Below are 19,936 nucleotides of genomic sequence, written 5' to 3'. Positions count from 1 at the left end.
TGAGAACAAAGTAGCCTTTGGATACTATGCAGTATCCAGCGACTAGATGAAAAACAAGATGGTTAGTAATTATAAGAACATCATAAATCCATCTGAAGATCACAAGTGCCTGGGCCCTCTATCACCCACTGGGACAGTTTGTCTTCAACATGGGCTGAGGAGAGCCAGGCAGCCAGTGATGTGGGGCCAAGAGAAAGCCCACATTTCAAAGGATAAAATACACCTGTATTGTTCTGTACGGGCAACACTTCCCACATTGACCTATACCATAAATTAATTTAAAAAAAAGAAAACTCTTCAAAATAAAATGGGTTTTGATTCTAGAGACTAGAGTCTTTTCAATAGCCGCCTGATCCCACCATGAAACTGCATCACTCATACAGAGTTAGACAAAGAGGTTGTAGAAAGTTAGAGACAGAGGTAGCATATGGTGGACTGTGGACAAACTGAATGCTGCCATAGCAGAAAACTGCACCCTTCTAGGTCTAGTATACACAAGTTAAAGCATATGTATATATTTCTGATTTAGTAAATAACTTGCAATACTTAAATGTAATGGTGGAAAGTACAAAGAAATTTGATAGTGCTGCTTTAATAACTCATAGGAAGCATATACATACACCCAATGAATTCATCTCTTTATTGCATATTGCTATTTAAAAAAATGTACACTCTCATAACACATACAACATTGTTTTCTTGGTACTATAGCAACAGTCCTGCACCTAAAGACTAAGTGTTCCAACTACTAAGCTAATAAGATACAAGACATACAATTAAGTTTACAAATTATAATGCTTTTTCTTTTTGGCATTAATTTAAAAAAAACAACAAACAAAAAAACAACCAAACTTTAAAATACACACCCAAGAGAGAAAAGTGGCTACTTACACCAGCACCAATCTAAAAAAGTAGATTTTTTTTCAACAATGGCACATGAAATTACCTGCACACAGCTTTTTGGGAAAGAAACCAAAAATGGAAATGGCGAAGGAGGCCTACCAGGATGGCCATCTCAAACAAGGATGCTGAGAAAGGGCGAGGGACCTGCTCACGCTTCTCCTTTCGGTGACTCTCCACCCACTTGTCTATTCCTTAAACTGTAAAACAAAGCCATTTTCAACATAGTCCCCAAACTGAGCCAGACCAAATTTCTCCTGCTATAAATAGAAAAGAATATACATAGAGGCACTTTAGTTAAGGAATAGACAAACCCATCGGCACATCCCACTCCTCCTCTCCAAGCCTTTGAGCCGAGTCTCCGTCCGCACCTTGAACAGGCGTATTTGCAGACCACGGTAGTCACGGGTTGGGGGAGCACAACCCTGCTGTGTATTTGAGTTTTATTTGCTCGAGTCATCGACTTCCAGTAATATGCAGAAAGTCGCTAAGTTTGCAATGGGGGGAAAATGTAAAACCACAGCTCTTGACAACTCTTAGAGCACTATTTCACAGCTTTCACACAGCGCAGAGAACTTGCCGTCTGCGCTAAGCATTATAGTTTATACAAATTATCTTTAAATAGCACAATTCCTGTACAGTGCACGCCTTGGTATTCTATTCACCCCTAATATCCCCATTAGAACACGAGCTCCGTGGGGCAGGGGCTCTGTCTTGCTTACCACTGTAGCCGTACTATGCCTGGCACATAGTAGGCATTTAATAAATATTTGTTAATTGACTGAAAAACTCAATTTAGTGAGTAAATAATGTTCTAGTGCAACAGGACAAACTACTCTCTCCACAGGAAACTCAACCACAATAGGATTGATGGAAAGAAAAGAGAGAACCTTAGCCCCCCTCCCCCACTACAAATAAATAAAGCAAAGCCAAAAAAAAAAAAAAAAAAAGTAACAGTCCTCTTTATATATAATTTAAAGATATTAAGAATTGGTAGGTTAATGGTAAGCATCTATATTTTCTTTTCTAATGTTCATTGTTTTTATTCATTTCTCCCTGAGAGCTTTATCTTTTGGACTGAAGTCTTACAGGTAGCTTTACTGACACACAATTTAAAATGACAACATATAACAGGAAACCACTTCAGACGTACTTAGAGATAAATAGATCTTGGCATCTCTGTTGTTGACATTTTGTGCATTTACTAAGCATCCTTTAGTCCAGACCTATATTTACAGAAGATGCAGCTTGTCCTAAGAAACAGAGGATAGATGATACCAAAAGAAAAAAAAGGAAGGCACCCCATAACAATTTTAAAAAATAATTTTTATCCCTTCAGTGAATTCCTCCTTTTAGGTGTTGGGTGGGAAATTATATTTTTAAAGTTGATACTCTATGATGTTAGAACAAACACATTCTGGCAATCTTGTTCTTTAACAAGAGCATAGATTGTATTTAGATAAATAGTGTTCTTTCCAAAAGCAATGTGAAGAAATCATCAAGACGCTTGGCAGAGAGCTTGATGAAATTAAGAAAAAAAATGGATGTCCAAGTTTTAAATATATTAAAAAGTTCTGATTGACCTACATAGTTCAGATTGTGTGCATTCTCCGTGAAGTTACAGATGGCATCCCCCACTGTGTCAGAGTCTGAGCCGGTCCCGTCGGGTACTGACGCACCAGCATCACATGTAACTATCAAACACCATTTTCAATCTATATTTTTCCAACACCAGTTTCACCAATGAAAATAATTTCAAAGTATGCCAAGCCTGGACATCATGAAATACTTTTCAAGCTTTTTTTTCTCTGTACTCTAAGGAATGTCTTTGTCATCTCTTCCAGGAGATGCGCTTGTGCTTCTGAGCAGTCGCGGTGTTCAGGGGAAGGTGAGCCACACTCAGTATGAATGTTCACACAAAGGGTCTCTGAGCACGGATATTAACACAGATTTGTACAAACCATATGGACAGGTCTCCAGACAACACTCAGACTTCTATATACAGTTTTTAATGTACATATACACATACATTTACATACACACATTCACACATTCACTCACGGATGGAAGAAGAAATTGCCACTGTTCGGATTGCAAGGCAGTGTAATGAAAAGTTCTAGTCACTTCAAAGGGCTGCTATTGAGCTTTCTAAAAAAGTATTCAAGGAAAATTAGAAGTTAAGTTTTGTGACTGGTCTCTCTCGGCTGCTGTCCGTCATCTGGTTGGTAATGCGTTTGCGATTCCGTTTCAGTTTGGAAAGGTCTTTGTCAAACACTTCTCCCGAGCGCAAAGCTGAAACCAGGTCATCAAACTCTCCGCCTTCCTCACTGTTCTCTTTAGCTTTCCTCATCTTACGCTCCCTTTCACGCTGTTCTTTGAGCTGCAAACAGAAAGCACCCTCTTAGAAGTGTCCAAGTGTTGAATTTTGTTTTCAGTGGCGATGAATTCTGTGAAATACGGCCATGTCCATCTATAGCTGCTCGCCCCTCCATGTCACGAGAGGGGTGGCAGAAGCAATGGACAACACAGAAAAGTGACTGCTACCTTGTAATTAAACTCTCGCCATCCAGAATCTAAGTAGCCTCTAGCTAGAGAGCAGTGGAAGCAATTTGTATTTCTATAATGGGACGAGAAAGTTTTTCCTATTAAGCAGACCCCAAATATTGGTTTTGTTGATGGCACAGAGAGACCATCAGGCCACTCTCCTTACATCAAAGGCTCAGCCTGTACCTACTGTGAATGCCCAGGACCCGCTATGTAAGAGTTACTATTATTGAAAGCCAAATAACACACATACATTATAGAAAATTTAGATAATTCAGATAAACAAAAAGGGGGGGAAAATCATCCTTAATCATCCTTAATGCTACTATCAAGAGATAAGCACTGCTAACTTTTTGGGAGAATATTGCACCATCATTTTCTATATTTACACTCACTTTACATTAAAAAAAGATTTCACGTAGAAATCATTTTGAAAGCTTTCTTGCATGATTAAATCACCTCTGAAGACATGACTTTCAGGGACTGCACAAACATGCCATTGCGCAGCTCTTGCTCCTTGGGAACTAACGCCTGGTAAACATGGAGACTGTTTCCAGGTCGGGCAATTATAAAGACTGCTGTTCTCGTGCAAATTTATGACTTCCTTCAGAATACTTCTAAGAAATGGAATTCCAGATCAAAGGATAGGGGTATAATTTTTTGGGCTTTGGGCCTAGACCACCACTTGCCCAAGGGACACTGGGTACCAATGTGAACTCCCAGCAGCACGGTGAGCGCTGCTTGAACCCCGGGTTGCAGATCTCGGAGGTGGAATCGGCCATCCGCCCTCTTACCTGAGCTTCCATGCGAGCTCGGCGCTCCTCCTCCTCCTTCTTCTTTCTCATGTTTTCATTCTCTTGTTTGGCTTCTGACACAGCTTGAAGAAACTGATCAAAAATGCCGAAGAACTCATCCGGCTGTATCTTGCCAGCCTCTTCCCCGAAGTGTTTCACTGCTTTCGTGAACTGGAAAGAAGGAGGTTTGGGGAAGTTGGTATCCCGAGAGTTCCACCATCAAACCAAGTCCCTCCAGGACTCGAGCTCAAACTGAGTCCCGTTTGACTTGCTGGACCGTTGTGAGTCTGCCTCTGTCTGTGGCGGCCAGACACGTCTATCCGTCATTTCTAAAGTAAAAACTGAATACTCCTCGACTTTGGAAACCATTTATTCTTGTCTGCCTCATTCCGGCTTAACATCTATGATTACCTCCTACCACTTTTTTATTAACTAAACAGTAGTAAAAACAAGAAAGCAAAATATGGTAGGGCAGAGCACTGAGGACGTAAAACTAACAGCAAGCTCAGCAGGGGCAGGGAAACTCGTACTTTCAACTTTTCTTTGAAGTAGTTTAATATCATTTATTGGTGCCATATGGTTAATATCAATAGCAAATGGGATCCAGTGCTTCTTAGATGTTCTTTCTAATCATAAATAATGCTAGTATTGTGAATTTCCTGGGCCTCAATTAGAAAACAATAACTGATGATTAAGGGAGACTAAAAAAATATTAAAATATATGTATATGGTAAAACAATATTTTCAGTCTTTTTAGTTTTAATTATTTCTAATTTTAGTTCTTCTAGTAGTTATCTTCATAACTTGAGATCACATGCTTTCAGAAGTCTTTGCATTATGATTATCCAAATAATGTCCAATGTTGGTCAAATTGTTGACCATGTTCTTCCTTCTGTGAGGGTCTAAAGCTGTCACTCCTACCAAGAATGCTGTTTCTAGCTTCAAAGCCAAACAAATGCTCATTCCCTGTGCCTAATTAACAACTTAGAATTTTCCAGATCTTGATTTTTTCATGTTTAGACCATAAAGTTGATGCGGTCTAATTGCTTTTGTTTTTCTTGCATTACTTGCCTAGATATTGTTTATCTGCTATTTCAGTGATACTATCGACCTAAAGGAAATGTTTTCAATATTTCGTCTCCTTTTATTTCTTATTCCCCCCTAAGCACAGTATAAGTTTAAGACGGACAGCATGACTTCTTGACATGCATGACTAAAATAAGTTTAGTTAACATCCCTAGTGTTGCAGATACAAGAAAAGGAGAAGTATTGTTTCCCTGCAATGAGAACCCACAGGTTTCCTCTCTTAGCACCTTCCCCACGTAGCACGCGGCGGGGCTAGCTGGTCACGTGTGGCACGTGACATCCCCGCCTTCCCTGTCTCCTGGCAGTGTGTACCTCTGGACGACCCTCCTTCTATTTCCCCTCAACATTTATTCTTAAATAACCAACTTTTGATTATTTGATATGTGCGTATGTCTATATATAGTACTTTATAAATACTATTTCGTATCTTTAAATTTACAATACAATATTACTTTACTACTTTTTCCTTCGCTGAGCAGTTGGTCTCAATGTTTTACTTATTTGGAAATATGCTATTAGAAACCAGAGCTCTTTAGGAAAAAACAGAGCATTCTTCACACGCCACATACAGTGCTCCAGCTTGTTCCATGGTTTTATAAGCGAATTTCTAAAAGTTCTGGTATGAGCAACCCAGCAATAGACAGCCTACAATTGTGTTTCTAAAACAGTCAAGTTCATGCACTTCAAGCCATCCTGAATGATCTTTTTATCTAGGAATTCTAGTGATGATGAAGTCATGTATATTTTCGTCTTAGAAATCTGAAGAAAACTAGTTCCAGACTAAAGTTCCCACGCTAAAATAAAGGGGAAAAAATAGACTTCTGCATGTGTGTGTGTTTAAATCAAATGTTAACTATCCAGTTGATTCTTATAAAAATGTTTGAGCCCTTGGTGAAGTAGGTCTATATTGCCCGGTCTGAGGTGGGGGTGGGGTCCCCTTCCTGCGATGAGTGTGTGAGTGGTGAGGCATCACCAGACGTGGAGGGCCACCCCCCGGAGGCCCTGACACGCTGACCTGCTGCAGTCACGGGGAGTCAGAGGCTGGACCCCTCACAGCAGTCTTCTGAATATACACTGTCTTTCCATTTATTCAGTAATGTTGGAAAGGGGGCTGCATGCTGACTACCTAATGCACCTACTTCTGCATTTTAACCAGTATGTGCGTACACTTACATAAACAAGCACCCAGCTCCACAGCGGAGCACGTCACCACAGAAAAATGACATCCACTACTCAAGTTTCAAAGAAAAGGTTTCCGTTAAAGCAGAATTTGTGGCAACTGAGAGAGAGGCAGTATGGAAGTACTCAACAGGTCAGGGTAGGGGCTTAATATCATTTACAAACAATGAGAAAGGAAATGAGGGAACATATACCTATATATGTATATGAATATGTATATATTTTAGAAGAGGAAAGAGAGGAAGAGAGAGAGAGAGAAGGGGTAGGAGGGTTGAAAGGTCTTGGTAATTTGCTAACAAAAACTTTTTCTTCACAGCAAAACAAAAATTTGAAATAATAAAAATTATAAAAAGAAATGTCTTATTAGGATATATTCCTCTTGCAAGGAGACCAAGGATTAAGAGATATGTCATTTAGCAAGTCCTTTTGCATTCCTTCCGAATGCCTCTGTTATTTGTCATTTGTCGTGGGTCTATCTGCCATCGCACAGCCACCGTGTCTCACAGATCGCCTCTAGAAAAAATAATCAACTCCTGAAAGTAAAAATATACCTTTATGGGCTTTAAGTAGATAATTACTCTAAATTTTCATATGGATATTATGGTGGGCCATCCTCTGCCCTGGGGAACTTTGAATAAGCTCGGCTCGAGATTTCAAAATGGAGGGCCCTGTTCTCCTGAGCATCTCAGGGGAACATATTATTTCCAGGTACTGAGGCACATGGCCTTGGTCACACCCCATCTCATTCCCCATCCTGACTTTGGTTTTCATAATCTCTTTTCTGGCTTCCACAGATAAGTACTTTGATCCATTATTAACCAAGAGAAAACTGTCTTAGTTTATTTACTAGTTTTACACCACTCAGATACTTCATGGTCTTGCGAACCTAAAGGCAACATAGGTAAGTCAGACAAAAAGGGTGTGTTTCAATTGAGCACAACCTAAAAAAAATAAAATAAAATAAAATTATAGCATAATATCTGGAAGTACCAGCCCTGTCAAACAACACTCGGTGTGCAAGGAGAAATTTACCAGGTCTTTAGCTTCTGCTAGAAGATCTTCAACATCCGAGAAGCTGAAACTGGCTACTGTGATGAACTGGCTGACAACAGACACAAACTTATCTCCAGGCTGCGGGGGCTGAGACTTCTGATATTCCAGCTCCTTAAACAGAGGAAATGGATAACGTCAATGCAGGCTTTGAATGCAGACACACCTTGTCTCATTTTCCATATGCCTCAAAGTTAATCAGTCTGAAACATTTTGGGATGTCCTAGCTCCCCTTGCCCTTCTGCCCACCGTGCCCCTGTGCACCCACAAATTTGCAAACAGCAATTTATCCAATTGTGTGAGTACTTATCAGTGTGACTTCTTATACCGGCTTAAATGTAAACAGATTAGGATCTGATAAAATTAGTAGAAGTTAAAAAGTAATTCTGGTTCCTTGATTTTTTTCTTCTTTCCCGCTCTGCCAAGCCTACTTCCTAAGCCATGTATCTGGGTCAGGAGGCTTTTAACTGCAAAGCTTGGCACCACAATCAGCGACCATTTTTCTCCTTATCCACACCAGTAACTCAGTTTTGGGGAACAGGCAGGCAAAGAGTGTCAGTGCCTTGTTAATACCAATACTCTCCATCACCATGGTGATAAACACACAGATTATCCAAATTTAATTTTGATAATAAATTTCAACCATCGTCAGATGCACTTTCTTCTTTACTCCCCCAGCGCCTGTGAGTGCGGCGTTATCATCTCCACTTGGAAGTTCAGAGGGTTTAAAATCCTAGAGCAAAGTCAACTGATATATGATAGGGTCAGAATTTGAACTCAGGCCTGCCTGACTCCAGAGTGTCAGTAACGATGATGCTGTGTACCAACTGACTGAATCTGGGTCTATTTTCTTCTCCACCTGCTTTGGCAGAGGTGGCCACAAGCAGAAGTGTGGAGATCACGGGCTCTGGATTCTGACTCAGCTCCACCACTGGGCCTCGGTCTCTTTGCTTGTAAAAGGAGGGCAGTATCTACATCACCATGGGAATCACATGAAATAACAGAAGTGGAAACTCATCAATTATGGAGCTTGCTCTGATGGAAACACTGCCACCATCCTGGAACTCTGGCCTGGAAATGAGCTGTGTGTGTGTGTGTGTGTGTGTGTGTGCGCGCGCGTGCGCGCGCATGCAGATGTGAAAGCAATTTTAAAGTGTTTCATTAGCCCTGGCCGGTTTGGCTCAGAGGTTAGAGCATCAGCCTGCGGTCCGGAGAGACCCGGGTTCGGTTCCCGCTAAGGGCACGTACCTCGGTTGCAGTTTGTCCCCGGCCCTGGTTGGTCGTGCGGGTGGCAGCCACTCGATGTGTCCCTTTCACGCCGATGTTTCTCTCTCTCTCTCCCTCCCACTCTATCTGTGCAAAAAATGGAAAAATGTCCTCGGGTGAGGATAAAAAAAATAAAAAAATAAAGTGTTTCATTAATGTATAATTTCTAAAGAATTCCATCTGTGATATCTTCAAATGATACAATCAATTTGTGCAAATCACAATTAGTACACACGAATATGCAGACAGGCCAAGGCCCGCCTCCCGATGCTCCCTTCCCATGCCACATCTTGACCCCTAAGCTGGTCAGACACCCCCATCAGGCTTCAGAAAGGCGGTCACAGCTGCCATGTAGCCTCAAGAAGCCCTCTGCAGGAGCAAATAAGACAGGCCTCGCCCTGCTTGGTTTGGCTCAGCGGTTAGAGCGTCAGCCCTTGGACGGAAAGGTTGAGGGTTTGATTCCCAATCAAGGGCACATACCTGGGTTGCAGGTTCAATCCCTGGCCATGGTTGGGGTCGTTCAGGAGGCAACCAATCTATGTATCTCTCTCACATCGATGTGTCCCTCCTTCCTTCCCTCCCTCCTTCCCTCCCTCCCTCCTCCCTCCCTCCCTCCCTCCCTCCCTCCCTCCCTCCCTCCCTCTCTATCTAAAAAATCAATGGAAAAATATCCTTGGGTGAGGATTAACAACAACAGTACCAACAAAACCAGCAAGCCCTTTCCCAAACTGCCCTTATCCGGTTTGGCCTCAGAAAGCTGAGGACGTGAGGATGTCCCACAAACTCACTCAGTCTCTCCACCCTCTGGGGCTGGAAAGAGTTCACTCAATTAGTTCATCTGCTTTTCTTTGTAAACAGTCCTCCCCCCCCCCAGGGAAAAAAGAAAACCTCATATGCTCCTTAGTTTATTCAAAACAAACAGAAAAGATTAGACACTATAACTTCAATTTTTATTAGAGGTATGTCTTTAATGAAGTCAACTACTTTCTATGGCATAATTTTAAAAAATATTTATGAGGGGCACCTTTCCAAGCTGCGTGTGAATCAGTCCCCTGCACCAAGTGCCCGACCGGAGCTATGCCCACTCTCCTGAGCCAGGCTTCTCCTCCCGACCTGCCCCTCCCTGACGACCGCAGTGCCCGGGTGGCACTGTGCCACCACAGCCATGGCCCGTTCCTCCGCCTCCAGCAGTGTGACCTGCTTTCCTCCCGCTGAGGCCTGGGCCAGGCGTCTGTACACCTGGGACGTCCTCCCTCCTATGTGGCTACGTTTACACCCGCATCAGCTCAAAGCTCCTCTCCTCCAGAGGAGAAGCTCCCTGCGCCACGTGCCAGCCACTCCACAAGGCTGACTAACCTAGACCCTCCCTTCTCCCCGCAGGCGCCTCTGTGGTCACCGTGCTTATCTGGATGTGGCCGACTTGAGCAAACGTGAACGTTCTCTGGACTGACTGTCTTGGCCGCTGCCACACCTGGACGGCAAGGATTCTGAACCAACACGACCCCTTGTCTTGAAATGGACCGTACACCCAAGTGTCTGTTCGAAAAGTACTCCCCAAAGGACCGCCTCAAAGACAACAGAGACGTTCCGTTCCTCTACGGAGACAGCAAACATCATTTATCACTAGAACGTGAACACTGAGGATGCTGGAAGAGATCTTGTCCAGCCCACGTTCCTGGGCCCTCTCCCAGGCGGAAGCTGGTGCGGCTCTAGGTCCAGTTTCCCAGCTCCTGCTCCAGTGACACCCCCAGGAACCCTGCTGCCTACAACTGAGTTGCCTGGCTGAACACAACCTGCCTCTGCTTCTTCAGTGTTGCTGTTTTTTTTTTTTTTTTTAAATCAATACATGTCTATCTGGGCCTACCCCATGCCAAGGCAAACGCCCTCACCGCTGGGCATCAGCAGCACTAGGCGCAGTGACGGGACGGAGTCAGAACAGGAAACACTCACCGTCTCCACGGCTTTCAGGCCACTTCTCAAGGTGCTGACTTCTTTGTCCAGCTCCGTCATGCTATTGCAAACAGCAAGGTTTCAGTGACCAGCATGGGACTTACATGTGTTAAACATAAGAGGGGTTTAACATGTCATGCTTGGAAGTCCTTACCAGTTGATTTTAAATGTTTAAAATTCCCTTCCATGTTCAGCTCTCACAGAAAGACAATACTATTTTAAACTTGTGGAATTATGTTTCTTATTTTCCACAGCCAGCAGGTCTATTTTATAAGTTAAAAATGGCAGAATTAAAACATCTGTCCATCCGTACAAAACTATTCCCCGCTGCACTGTCAGAGAGCTCATGTAAGCCAATCACTCTGCGCGGAAATGCGCTTCTCGCGCGTGTGGCTCCCTTTGACCAGCACGAGACGCCAGCTCAGCGCAGCCGCGGTCACGCGCCTCCTGCCCATGACTGCACTGCCCTTCGCTAGAGCTCTGCGGTGTGAACATTACAAGGTGGTGGCTTGAATTTCAATCAACAATGATTTTTCTTAAGGTTGCACTAACTAGGTTTTATTGTTTTTGCCTTTTTTTGAACAGAGAAGGCTTCCTGGACTTCTTCCATAACGCTTTCTACTTGACGACTTGTATGTTAGCACATGCAGCCTCATTCTCACAGACGAGCCGCACGTGAACACGTTCACCAACACTTCCTCTTAACTCCGTCTCACATGGCACTGTTCTACCGAACTCTACAAACAGGCTTTCCAATTCACGGCAAAAAGATGCAGTTAAAATGTTTTTGTTTGTTTAAAAAAAAAACCAAAAAACGCCAACAGGAGGAACAGCAAGGGAAATCGCCTGCTCCTCGGTCTCTGAAAAGTGGTGTGAAGTTTGTGGTCAAAGTTTGGCAAATTTCCATTTTTATTTTTAGTGTCTTCATTTGCATAAAGACTGTTTTCCGTGAAAAGGTTGCCTTGGTTTCTGGGAGTGTGTGTAACTACTAGCTACGCCCTGACATTTAGGTCGCCTATTTGCTTCCCCATCTATCCTCATTTAACTACCTATATTTTAATAGAACTACCTTTGAAAAATACTAGTGAGACCATTCCTTAATTCATAATACACACTCCGAACACACACAGTAAGGCCCTGTGGGACTAAACACTGCATGCTGGAGTCTTCCAAAGGAGCTAGAACACATATTAGAAACCATGTAACACGTTTGTGTGTTTGGATAAGATTCCAACTTTATTTCATGTAGTAGTATTCAGGGGAAAGCAAACAGAAGGACCCTTTTCAGACAAAGCTAACTAACTCTCTCAATGGCCAGAGCACAGTCCACTGTATGTACTTACTTTACTTTTGCTGCTTGAGGAATGTCCCGAAGTTCTTCATTGAGGCTGAGAACCTTGGGGTATTTATTTTCCACAATAGTTATGAGATAGTGCAAAAGTGTAATGTTCCTAGATTAAAGGAAAGAGTATTTATTAACTATGGTTAATATCTGTATATGATTTGAATATTCAAGTGATTGAACCCACAAGAATGCTATATTCCTGCATTAATTTCAAACTCTGGAGGTTCCTATAAGGCAAAGATCCTTGAAAGAAGGGGACATAGGGAGAGTCTACATGAAATTTACATAAATATATGTCACAGGAAGCATACACCTTCTACAGGGGAAGGGCAGAGGATAAGAATTACTTCTTTGGCCCATAATGAACAGCCTTCAAAATCTGGGTAACGCCATGGGTGATGGAAATGAACCTGAACCGTGACCAAAGAGGACATTCCTTCACAGTGTGTCCACCCAAAGTAGGGGTGTGCCCGGGCAGTGCATAGCAAGCAGGGCGGGTGGGGACTGAGGGATGTTGAATTCATTAACGAGGACAGCTATCTTCAAGTCTAAAAGTACAGGGCAGCAGCCCACTGACAACAATTATTGATAATTTTCATTTAAGGTTTCTTGCAACTCTGACAACATTCCCTCTGACTCATTTGTTTTGCTGTTGCAGCGAAGCGTGGTCACAGAGGTAGAAAGCTCCCTATTTCAGGGCTGGGCCTGGAAGCGGGCCAGGATTACGCCATCATGGATATGATATCCCTGTGGCCAAGAATCCATTTCCTAATTTTAGCAACACTTCGGCTCCTACCTGCATCACCCACCTCCCTCCTCAGTGGTGACAGGCCTGAACCCTGCCTGACCTGGGCTGCAAAGGCAGGCATCTCATAACACTATCCATTAGGCAAAGCGGTGGTTGTCTGGTCCTGCTGTCCCTGACTCCAATGCATGTTACAAGCATTTAATTGGAATGAGGTGGGACCAGGCGTGGGTATTTTTAAAACCTCTCCAGTGATTCTAACAGCCAGGATCAAGAACTATCCGTCTGTTGAAAGTTATCCTAACCAGGAGGACACAATGCATTTCTTTGACAACATTCCCATACTTCAGGTAGTTTGCTAATTCCCAGTGCTGTCACAACGGCCCCCCCACCTCCACTCCAGCAGCAGAGCTGCCACAGTTTCCTTGTCCATGACGATGAAACCCCCTCTGGTCACCCCTGCAGCTTCAGAGAGCCAGTGTCACCCTACTCCTCTGCTCAGCTGGCTCACATGTAAAAAAAAACTCCCCCAATTTTTCTTGCTCCCAATAATTAGAGACCAATTGTCCAGCAAAGTAAAACAGTGGCTGCAAAATCCCTTTGCAGACGTCGGTGCATGTCACTTATGCAGTTTGCAATCGACGTGTCTGCCGTGTGTCTGTAGGGAGCAGAATCCCAACCACGAGAAAGAGAATGCCATTTTCTTCGTTATCTGAGAAACGCTCTGATATTTAGAGACATTAAATGTAATTGACCACTTGCACCTTTCTAGTGTAGAAAGACTTAAAACCAGATCTGAGCTTTCCCGTACGTCTGCTATCCAAATAACACCTCATTTGACTGAACGTAAATTCTTGAGGAGTAAACAATCCAGCGCACATTCGATCCTCCTCTTGTCGTCACCAGAAACAAGCCTTTAGCGCAGTGAAGGCACCTTCAGGCTGACTGCCCACCTGCAGTCTGATCGGATTCGCCTGAACAGTTCGTGGTGCCTTAGGCAAGGCACTCAGCCGGGCACTACAGGCTTATAAGACACTGGGGCTACTTTGGGGGCAAATGTTCACAGGCAGAAAGAAAAAAAGGAAGAGATGGGAACTGTTTTTAATTTATTTGTTTTGAAAAGGCTTGCGAATTAAATTCTGTAGTAACTTCAATAAGCAGGTCATCGCAGTGGGTGCGGGGTTATCAGTACTACGCTGGGGAGGGCAAAGGGTATCAAAGGTGTGTGTATGTTTGTGGAAGGCAGAGGGGCTGGGAGAACAGGACTGACTGGCAGTGAGGGTTCCCTCCTCCAACCTGCAAGCCCAGCTGAAGAGAACATCCTTCCTTAAAGAGGTGGCTGCTCTTGAGACGCAAGGAAGATGCTGTAGTTATTTACGACAGCCTCCAAGTAAGATCGATTTTTTTGTAGAGTAGCACTGGGGACAGAGCAATAACAGGTGTCAAATACTTGCAAGGCCAGATACCCTGCTGGTGGTGACCTTGGGCAAACTAATGAGTCTGCCTCAGTTTCCTTATCTGACAACAGGTGATACAGCACTTGGCCTGTGACCTTCCCAGGCTGCTGTGACAATCAAATGTGAAAGTGCCCTGGAAAGGACCAGAGTTGACATTAAAAATAAGGTGGCCGTGACAAAACATAACAGCTGCCCTTCGTCATCTGTCTCTACACAATGCAAAGTAAGGCTTAGCCCCGTAATTTAACACGTTCTTTCTTATGGGAGAGTTCAGGGTGGCCACAATGCTATATACCTCAGTAACCCCACAGAATATACAGAGTAAAAAGCCTCACTCCTTAGGAATATTAGGGTGAAGAGCCTACATTCTTTTCTTTCTTTATTAATTTTAGAGAGACTGGAAGGGAGAGGGAAAGAGAGATAGAAACACTGATGAGAGAGAACATCAACCAGCTGCCTCCTGCATGCCCCCCACTGGAGATTGGGCCCACAACCTGGGTATATGTCCTGAGTGGAAAATGATCTGGTGACCTCCTGGTGCATGGGTCGATGCTCAACCACTGAGCCACACTGGCTGGGCCAGCCCATGTTCTTAATAGAAGAATGCAGGTACAGAGAAATTTATCTTAGAAACAACTGTGCCCGTTGCTTTGAAGTCAGGGAGAACCTCGGGAGACTGGGCCCTCTGCTGAATGACCTACCACTAGTGACACCAGCGCATCTCCACATCACGGTGTCTCTAACGAGAATCTGTCCACCAAAAACGCACTTTCTCAGAAGCATTTTAACGAGTCTTGGGATGAGTAGCTCAGTACCAACAGCCAGGAGACATTTACACATCCTAATTTTTTCACATAGCTGCGACCTCCAATGTGTAAAACCCCACAGGCTTCAGATTCTACCATCAGCTGTCAGGTTCTGTTCCTCTTGCCTGCAACACGGTCTCGATGGAGGGCAGTGGCGGGAGGTCATGAGCCCACCACGGGAGCACTGGTCAAGTTTTATTTCTGGATCTGGGCACTAGTTACACAGAGGTGTTCAATTTGTAAAAATTCATCAAGATGTACATTTATAATTAGTGAGTTTGTCTTAGTGTATCATAATAAAATACAAAGTTTATCTAAGGAAACCCCCAAAAAAACAAAGAACCTGGACTAGATGATACCCCTGTGGACTGAAATGGCTGACAGCTGGCCCAGCAGGAACGTGGGGACACCCTGGGTTATGCGAGAGGAGAGGGACCAGTGCAAACTGTGGAGGCGCGGGGCCAGGGGACGCAATAAGCCCTGACCTAAGCGCCTGCGTCCCCCAAGTGTGGACGAGCCATACTCACTTGTCAATACTGGACTTCGTGTCGGCAATCTTGTTCAGGCTAGATATCTTGAATCCATACGCATTGCCTCTTTGGCCTTTGTTCATGTAATTTCCAAAGGCCAAAACCACCTCCAGCAACTGCTTCAGGGCACCGCTCCTGAACACCTCTTCTGAGCCAGAACGGATTGCTTCAAAACAAAACATACCACAGCACGACTGTCACGACCGAGACTTTTCAGAGATATCCATCCTAACTCCACACACCTGATAGCATGTACTGAAGGTGCAAGATCGGGTCGTTAGATAACCGGGAGCACTTTTGAAACACCTGAACGAGACGCAGGCAGCAAGGGGACAAGGACGCCGGCTGACGTTGTCCAAGAGACTCCCAGACAGTTGCACAATCCCATCCCTCCAGTCCTTTACTTGGCTGTCTTATCAACCAGAAGCAGTCAGAAATACAGAACAGAAAGTGCACTTCCCACATTCCTTTGTGAACACTTGCTTGCCCGGTATGAGTCGGATCAACAGGGGGTTACTGATCAATTTCATTGATAGAAAAGCTGGCCCAATGTGCTACATGTTATAGCTTGCAGGTATCATCAGGGATCAGGGCTCAAGTAGGGTCCCGAATCCAGCCTGCCTTCTGGGGCTGTGCTCTTCAGCTGCCTGGACCACATTTTAACCATTTACAAATTTAATAGCCTCAAAATCAACCCATATTTATATCTCAAATCTTCCCTTAGAAAAGCTAATGAAAGGTTTAATGCTAGTAGCAGTAAAATTTACTCCTCACCAACACCCATGTGGTCAAAAGCCCAGTCTGCAGAGGGCCAGGGGTGTGCTGTGCGCTCTAGAACGCAGGCCCGGCCGTGAGCGAGCGATGACCTTAAGTGATTATCCATCAGAATTACAAAAGATTTCGAGCAAAGAAACCACCAAAGGAATCTTGTTTACTATATCCACTTGGGTTGCACTTGTATATAAGCACTTAAGACAAACATCATGTTCAGTCTGAGTGGCTTGACTCTGACTTTACCTTCCACTTTTGGTTTAACTTCGGCCACGCGCTCTGCAAACTTCTTTTTGAAGTACAGCGACTGTAATCTTTGCTGATAGTGATTAATTCTGTAAGAGCAAACACAGACTAATGAACGTTCACTTACTACATATAGCACGTCACTCAGTGGACATGAAGGTGGAAGTACCTCAGAGCGCTCTCAACCCGACACACACACACACACACACAGTCTCTCCCTCCCTCCTCCTCCTTTTTCTGGACAGGAGCACAGGGCCTGAGACGACTTTGCCTGGAGGGCCCACTTTCCTCTGCTCTGCAGTGGGGATTTGGGGATGGCACCAGGGTCCTCATCTCCAATCAGACTAGGCGATGGCTGGCTGTCCCCTTCCCTTCCTCAAAGTCTCAGCAGCTCTTATGAACAGAGAAGGGATAGAAACATGTAAATGAAAAGATTCCCCATTCTGCTGCAAATAAAGGGCTGTTTCCTACACTTCTCTCTGGGCGTTTTAACTTTCCAAAGTTTTCCTGTAAGGAACATGCCTCCAGCATTCTCGCCTCGTACCACCCTCTCCTCACTCACATCCCCTACCTTCCTCTTTCTCCCAGCTAGCTGCCTGTCTGCTCCCTCAGGGCTGGCAAGCTCTGCCTTCCACGACAGCAACTAGTTACTTGACATAAGGATAGAACTGGCCTCTGGTCACCATGAAGGTCAGCAGCCCTATGCTGCTGAGGGGTGAGGGTGGGATTTAGCCCAGACCTTCTGGAATCACTGCCTAGCCTGCTCTCTGGGAAATTTCAGTCCTGTAGGACCAGGGATCAGCCCCTTCTCCAAAACTATACTATACAATCAGAGAGACCTGGTTTTGCAGCCCAGGTTCTCCTTCTATTAGGTGACCTTGAACGGGAACTCCTCCGAGAAATGGAGGAGAACAGCTCTGGCCCACACCCTCCTGGCAGGGCCAGCAGGAGATTACGTGAGATGGTCAGCAAAGGTCTGCACAGTTACTAAGCAGCAGCTACTGCAGGTGGCCATCCTGTTTGTCTACATATAGGTTGCTGGGCACACCTGTCAAAATTTCAAAACCATCCTTTGCCCTCCTGCAGTGGGCGAGTAGTGACAGAAAAACAACAAAAATAAGTCTGGATAGGGCAGGAGTGTATAGTGAGGGGCACATCCACCTTGGTCACATTTGTTGGCCTTTGGCACTCGGGAAGGGCTCTGCCCTGGGACTGACAGAGTTTCAGGACCACTGGTCCTTCTCTAGAGCAGAACCCATTTGCCAGGCCTGGGATGGCACATGCACTCAACTCACACGCCAGACTCAATTAAGAAGCAGTGGCTGGCCCTGGCTGGTTTGGCTCAGCGGTTAGAGCGTCGGCCTGCGGTCCTGAGAGATCCGGGTTCGGTTCCCGCTAGGGGCGCGTGCCTCGGTTGCAGTTTGTCCCCGGCCCTGGTCGGTTGTGCGGGAGGCAGCCACTCGATGTGTCCCTTCACGTCGATGTTTCTCTCTCTCTCTCTGTTCCTCTCTCTCCCTCCCACTCTACCTGAACAAAAAAATGGAAAAATGTCCTCGGGTGAGGATAAAAAAAAAAAAAAAAAAGAAGCAGTGGCTGCCTCGGGGACTCCTGGAGAGGGGCTGAGAAAACTTGCCAGGGCTCTGTGGGAAGAACGCCACCATCGATTAGTGATGTCTGCACGTGTCATGATTTGACATCCAGACCCCGGCCGCTCAGCTCTGTGAGCTCCGGGCTGACATCATAGAGTCTGTCTGTCATTTTCTGTTTTATAACAACCTTGAGATGTGGAGGTAGTATAGGGAGTGAGAAACAATTCCCCAAAATCAAGAGGTGAGGAGAATGACACTGAATGGAACCAGAATAAGTTATGACTTAACGAGGTTGGAGCTCATGAGTCAAAAAGGCCCAGAAATAGAGATAATGGTGAAGAAACTCTGACCCTGTCTAACCCATGGACCAGGACTCAATTAAGCAAAACAAATTCCATACAATTCCAACTTGAAAAGATTCTGCAATTCAAAAAGGCTTCAAGTTAAACCAAATAATTCCACACGAATCAAAAGTTTAACTTTCTTAGAGAGGTAAAGGGCATTTTTAAACTCACCGGCTCATCTCAAAAAGGAATCGATCAGCCTTAGCCATCCGATCCAGCTCATGTTTATGTTCCTCCAGAAGGTCAATGTCACCTTTTTCAGGAACAAATTTCAAGAGCTGAAAAGTACGCACAAATATTAAAAGTGAGGTTTGTCATTTAAATTTCTTCAGTAACTTCTCCCAAGATGAAATTTTAACTTTTGTTTAATTTGTAAGCTCTGCTCATTAAAGATACATTAGAAATGACTAAAATTTCCATTTTACTTGGAAGGAGTTAAATCGGTGGAAGAGTCAGTCCTGGCATCTTTCTGTTCTCTACTGTCTCTCAAATCAGCATGTGGCAGCTCTTTACCAGACCTCACTCTACACAGCCCATCGGAGGGACCCGGGGGACTCAACCCTCGCATCAGAAGATGATACAAAGGAGGCCCAGAGAGATTAGAAAACCCACCCAGGATTACCAGGCAAGTGTGTGTCACCATCAGAAATAGAAGCTAAGTCTGGACTCCCAGCTCTGTGCTTTTTTCTATTACATCATGCTGGAATGAGTTAGTCTCTGTGCATTTTCCATTCAGTTTGCTTATCTGGCTTATCTAATTCCACCTCTCTTTTTTTGCTCCATGTAGAGTTGGAAGAGAGGAACTCAGTGGGATTTGAAGTTTTTAATTCCATATTTTATCTTGGAGGAAGACATGAGCATGGAATGTGGAAGAAATAGCAACAACATTTAGAGTGGAAAAAGTACTTGTTTGTGTGTCTGATTTGCTTTAAAGGAACGAACACCTAGGTGTGTGTGCGCACAGACGTGTGTGCAATTCTCTAGATCAAATGCCCATGGACATTAAAAAATTACACTGCCTCTGTGGACCCAAGATCCTTCCCAGAACTTGATGCTGACATTGGGTGCTCCGGTCAGCAGGTTTCACATGTGGGACTTGACGAAGGCACCTCAGAAAAGGCAGTCAGTATGGGTGCGACAGCAGAGAGAACCCAACTACCGGAAGGAGGCGGGTAGTGTGAGAGGGAAATGCATCCCGGGCAGAGCGCCTGCGTGGGCCCTGCGTGGGCCCTACGTAGGCCGGGTGGGCAGAGCGCCTGCGTGGGCCCCGAGGGGGCGGGCAGCGCAGCACGTGCAGGTATAAAGCAGCTATAATGTCGCGGGGAGGGCAGCAG

General features: G+C 44.7%; 1 protein-coding gene across 4 annotated transcripts in view; it reads right to left on the bottom strand.

The window, feature by feature from the left end:
- Positions 1 to 604: 604 nt before the first annotated feature.
- Positions 605 to 19,936, bottom strand: part of DAAM1 (dishevelled associated activator of morphogenesis 1) — a 154,593-nt gene continuing 135,261 nt past the window's right edge. For 3 of the 4 annotated variants that reach the window (XM_036260282.1, XM_036260269.1, XM_036260273.1), the window contains 8 exons: positions 18,774 to 18,880; positions 16,670 to 16,758; positions 15,650 to 15,818; positions 12,113 to 12,220; positions 10,770 to 10,830; positions 7,536 to 7,667; positions 4,239 to 4,409; positions 605 to 3,280 (listed from right to left, as the gene is read on the bottom strand). In XM_036260282.1, coding sequence (XP_036116175.1) covers positions 3,071 to 3,280; positions 4,239 to 4,409; positions 7,536 to 7,667; positions 10,770 to 10,830; positions 12,113 to 12,220; positions 15,650 to 15,818; positions 16,670 to 16,758; positions 18,774 to 18,880 — 1,047 coding nt within the window. In that variant the 3' untranslated portion in view covers positions 605 to 3,070. The remainder of the gene's footprint in view (positions 3,281 to 4,238; positions 4,410 to 7,535; positions 7,668 to 10,769; positions 10,831 to 12,112; positions 12,221 to 15,649; positions 15,819 to 16,669; positions 16,759 to 18,773; positions 18,881 to 19,936) is intronic. The other variant, XM_036260292.1, reaches the window with a different exon arrangement.

The sequence above is a fragment of the Molossus molossus genome, unplaced genomic scaffold (genome assembly GCF_014108415.1).
Source record: "Molossus molossus isolate mMolMol1 unplaced genomic scaffold, mMolMol1.p scaffold_m16_p_1, whole genome shotgun sequence".
Lineage (NCBI taxonomy): Eukaryota > Metazoa > Chordata > Mammalia > Chiroptera > Molossidae > Molossus > Molossus molossus.
Note: the sequence above shows the minus strand (reverse complement) of the source record. Positions and strands in the feature narration are given on the sequence as shown.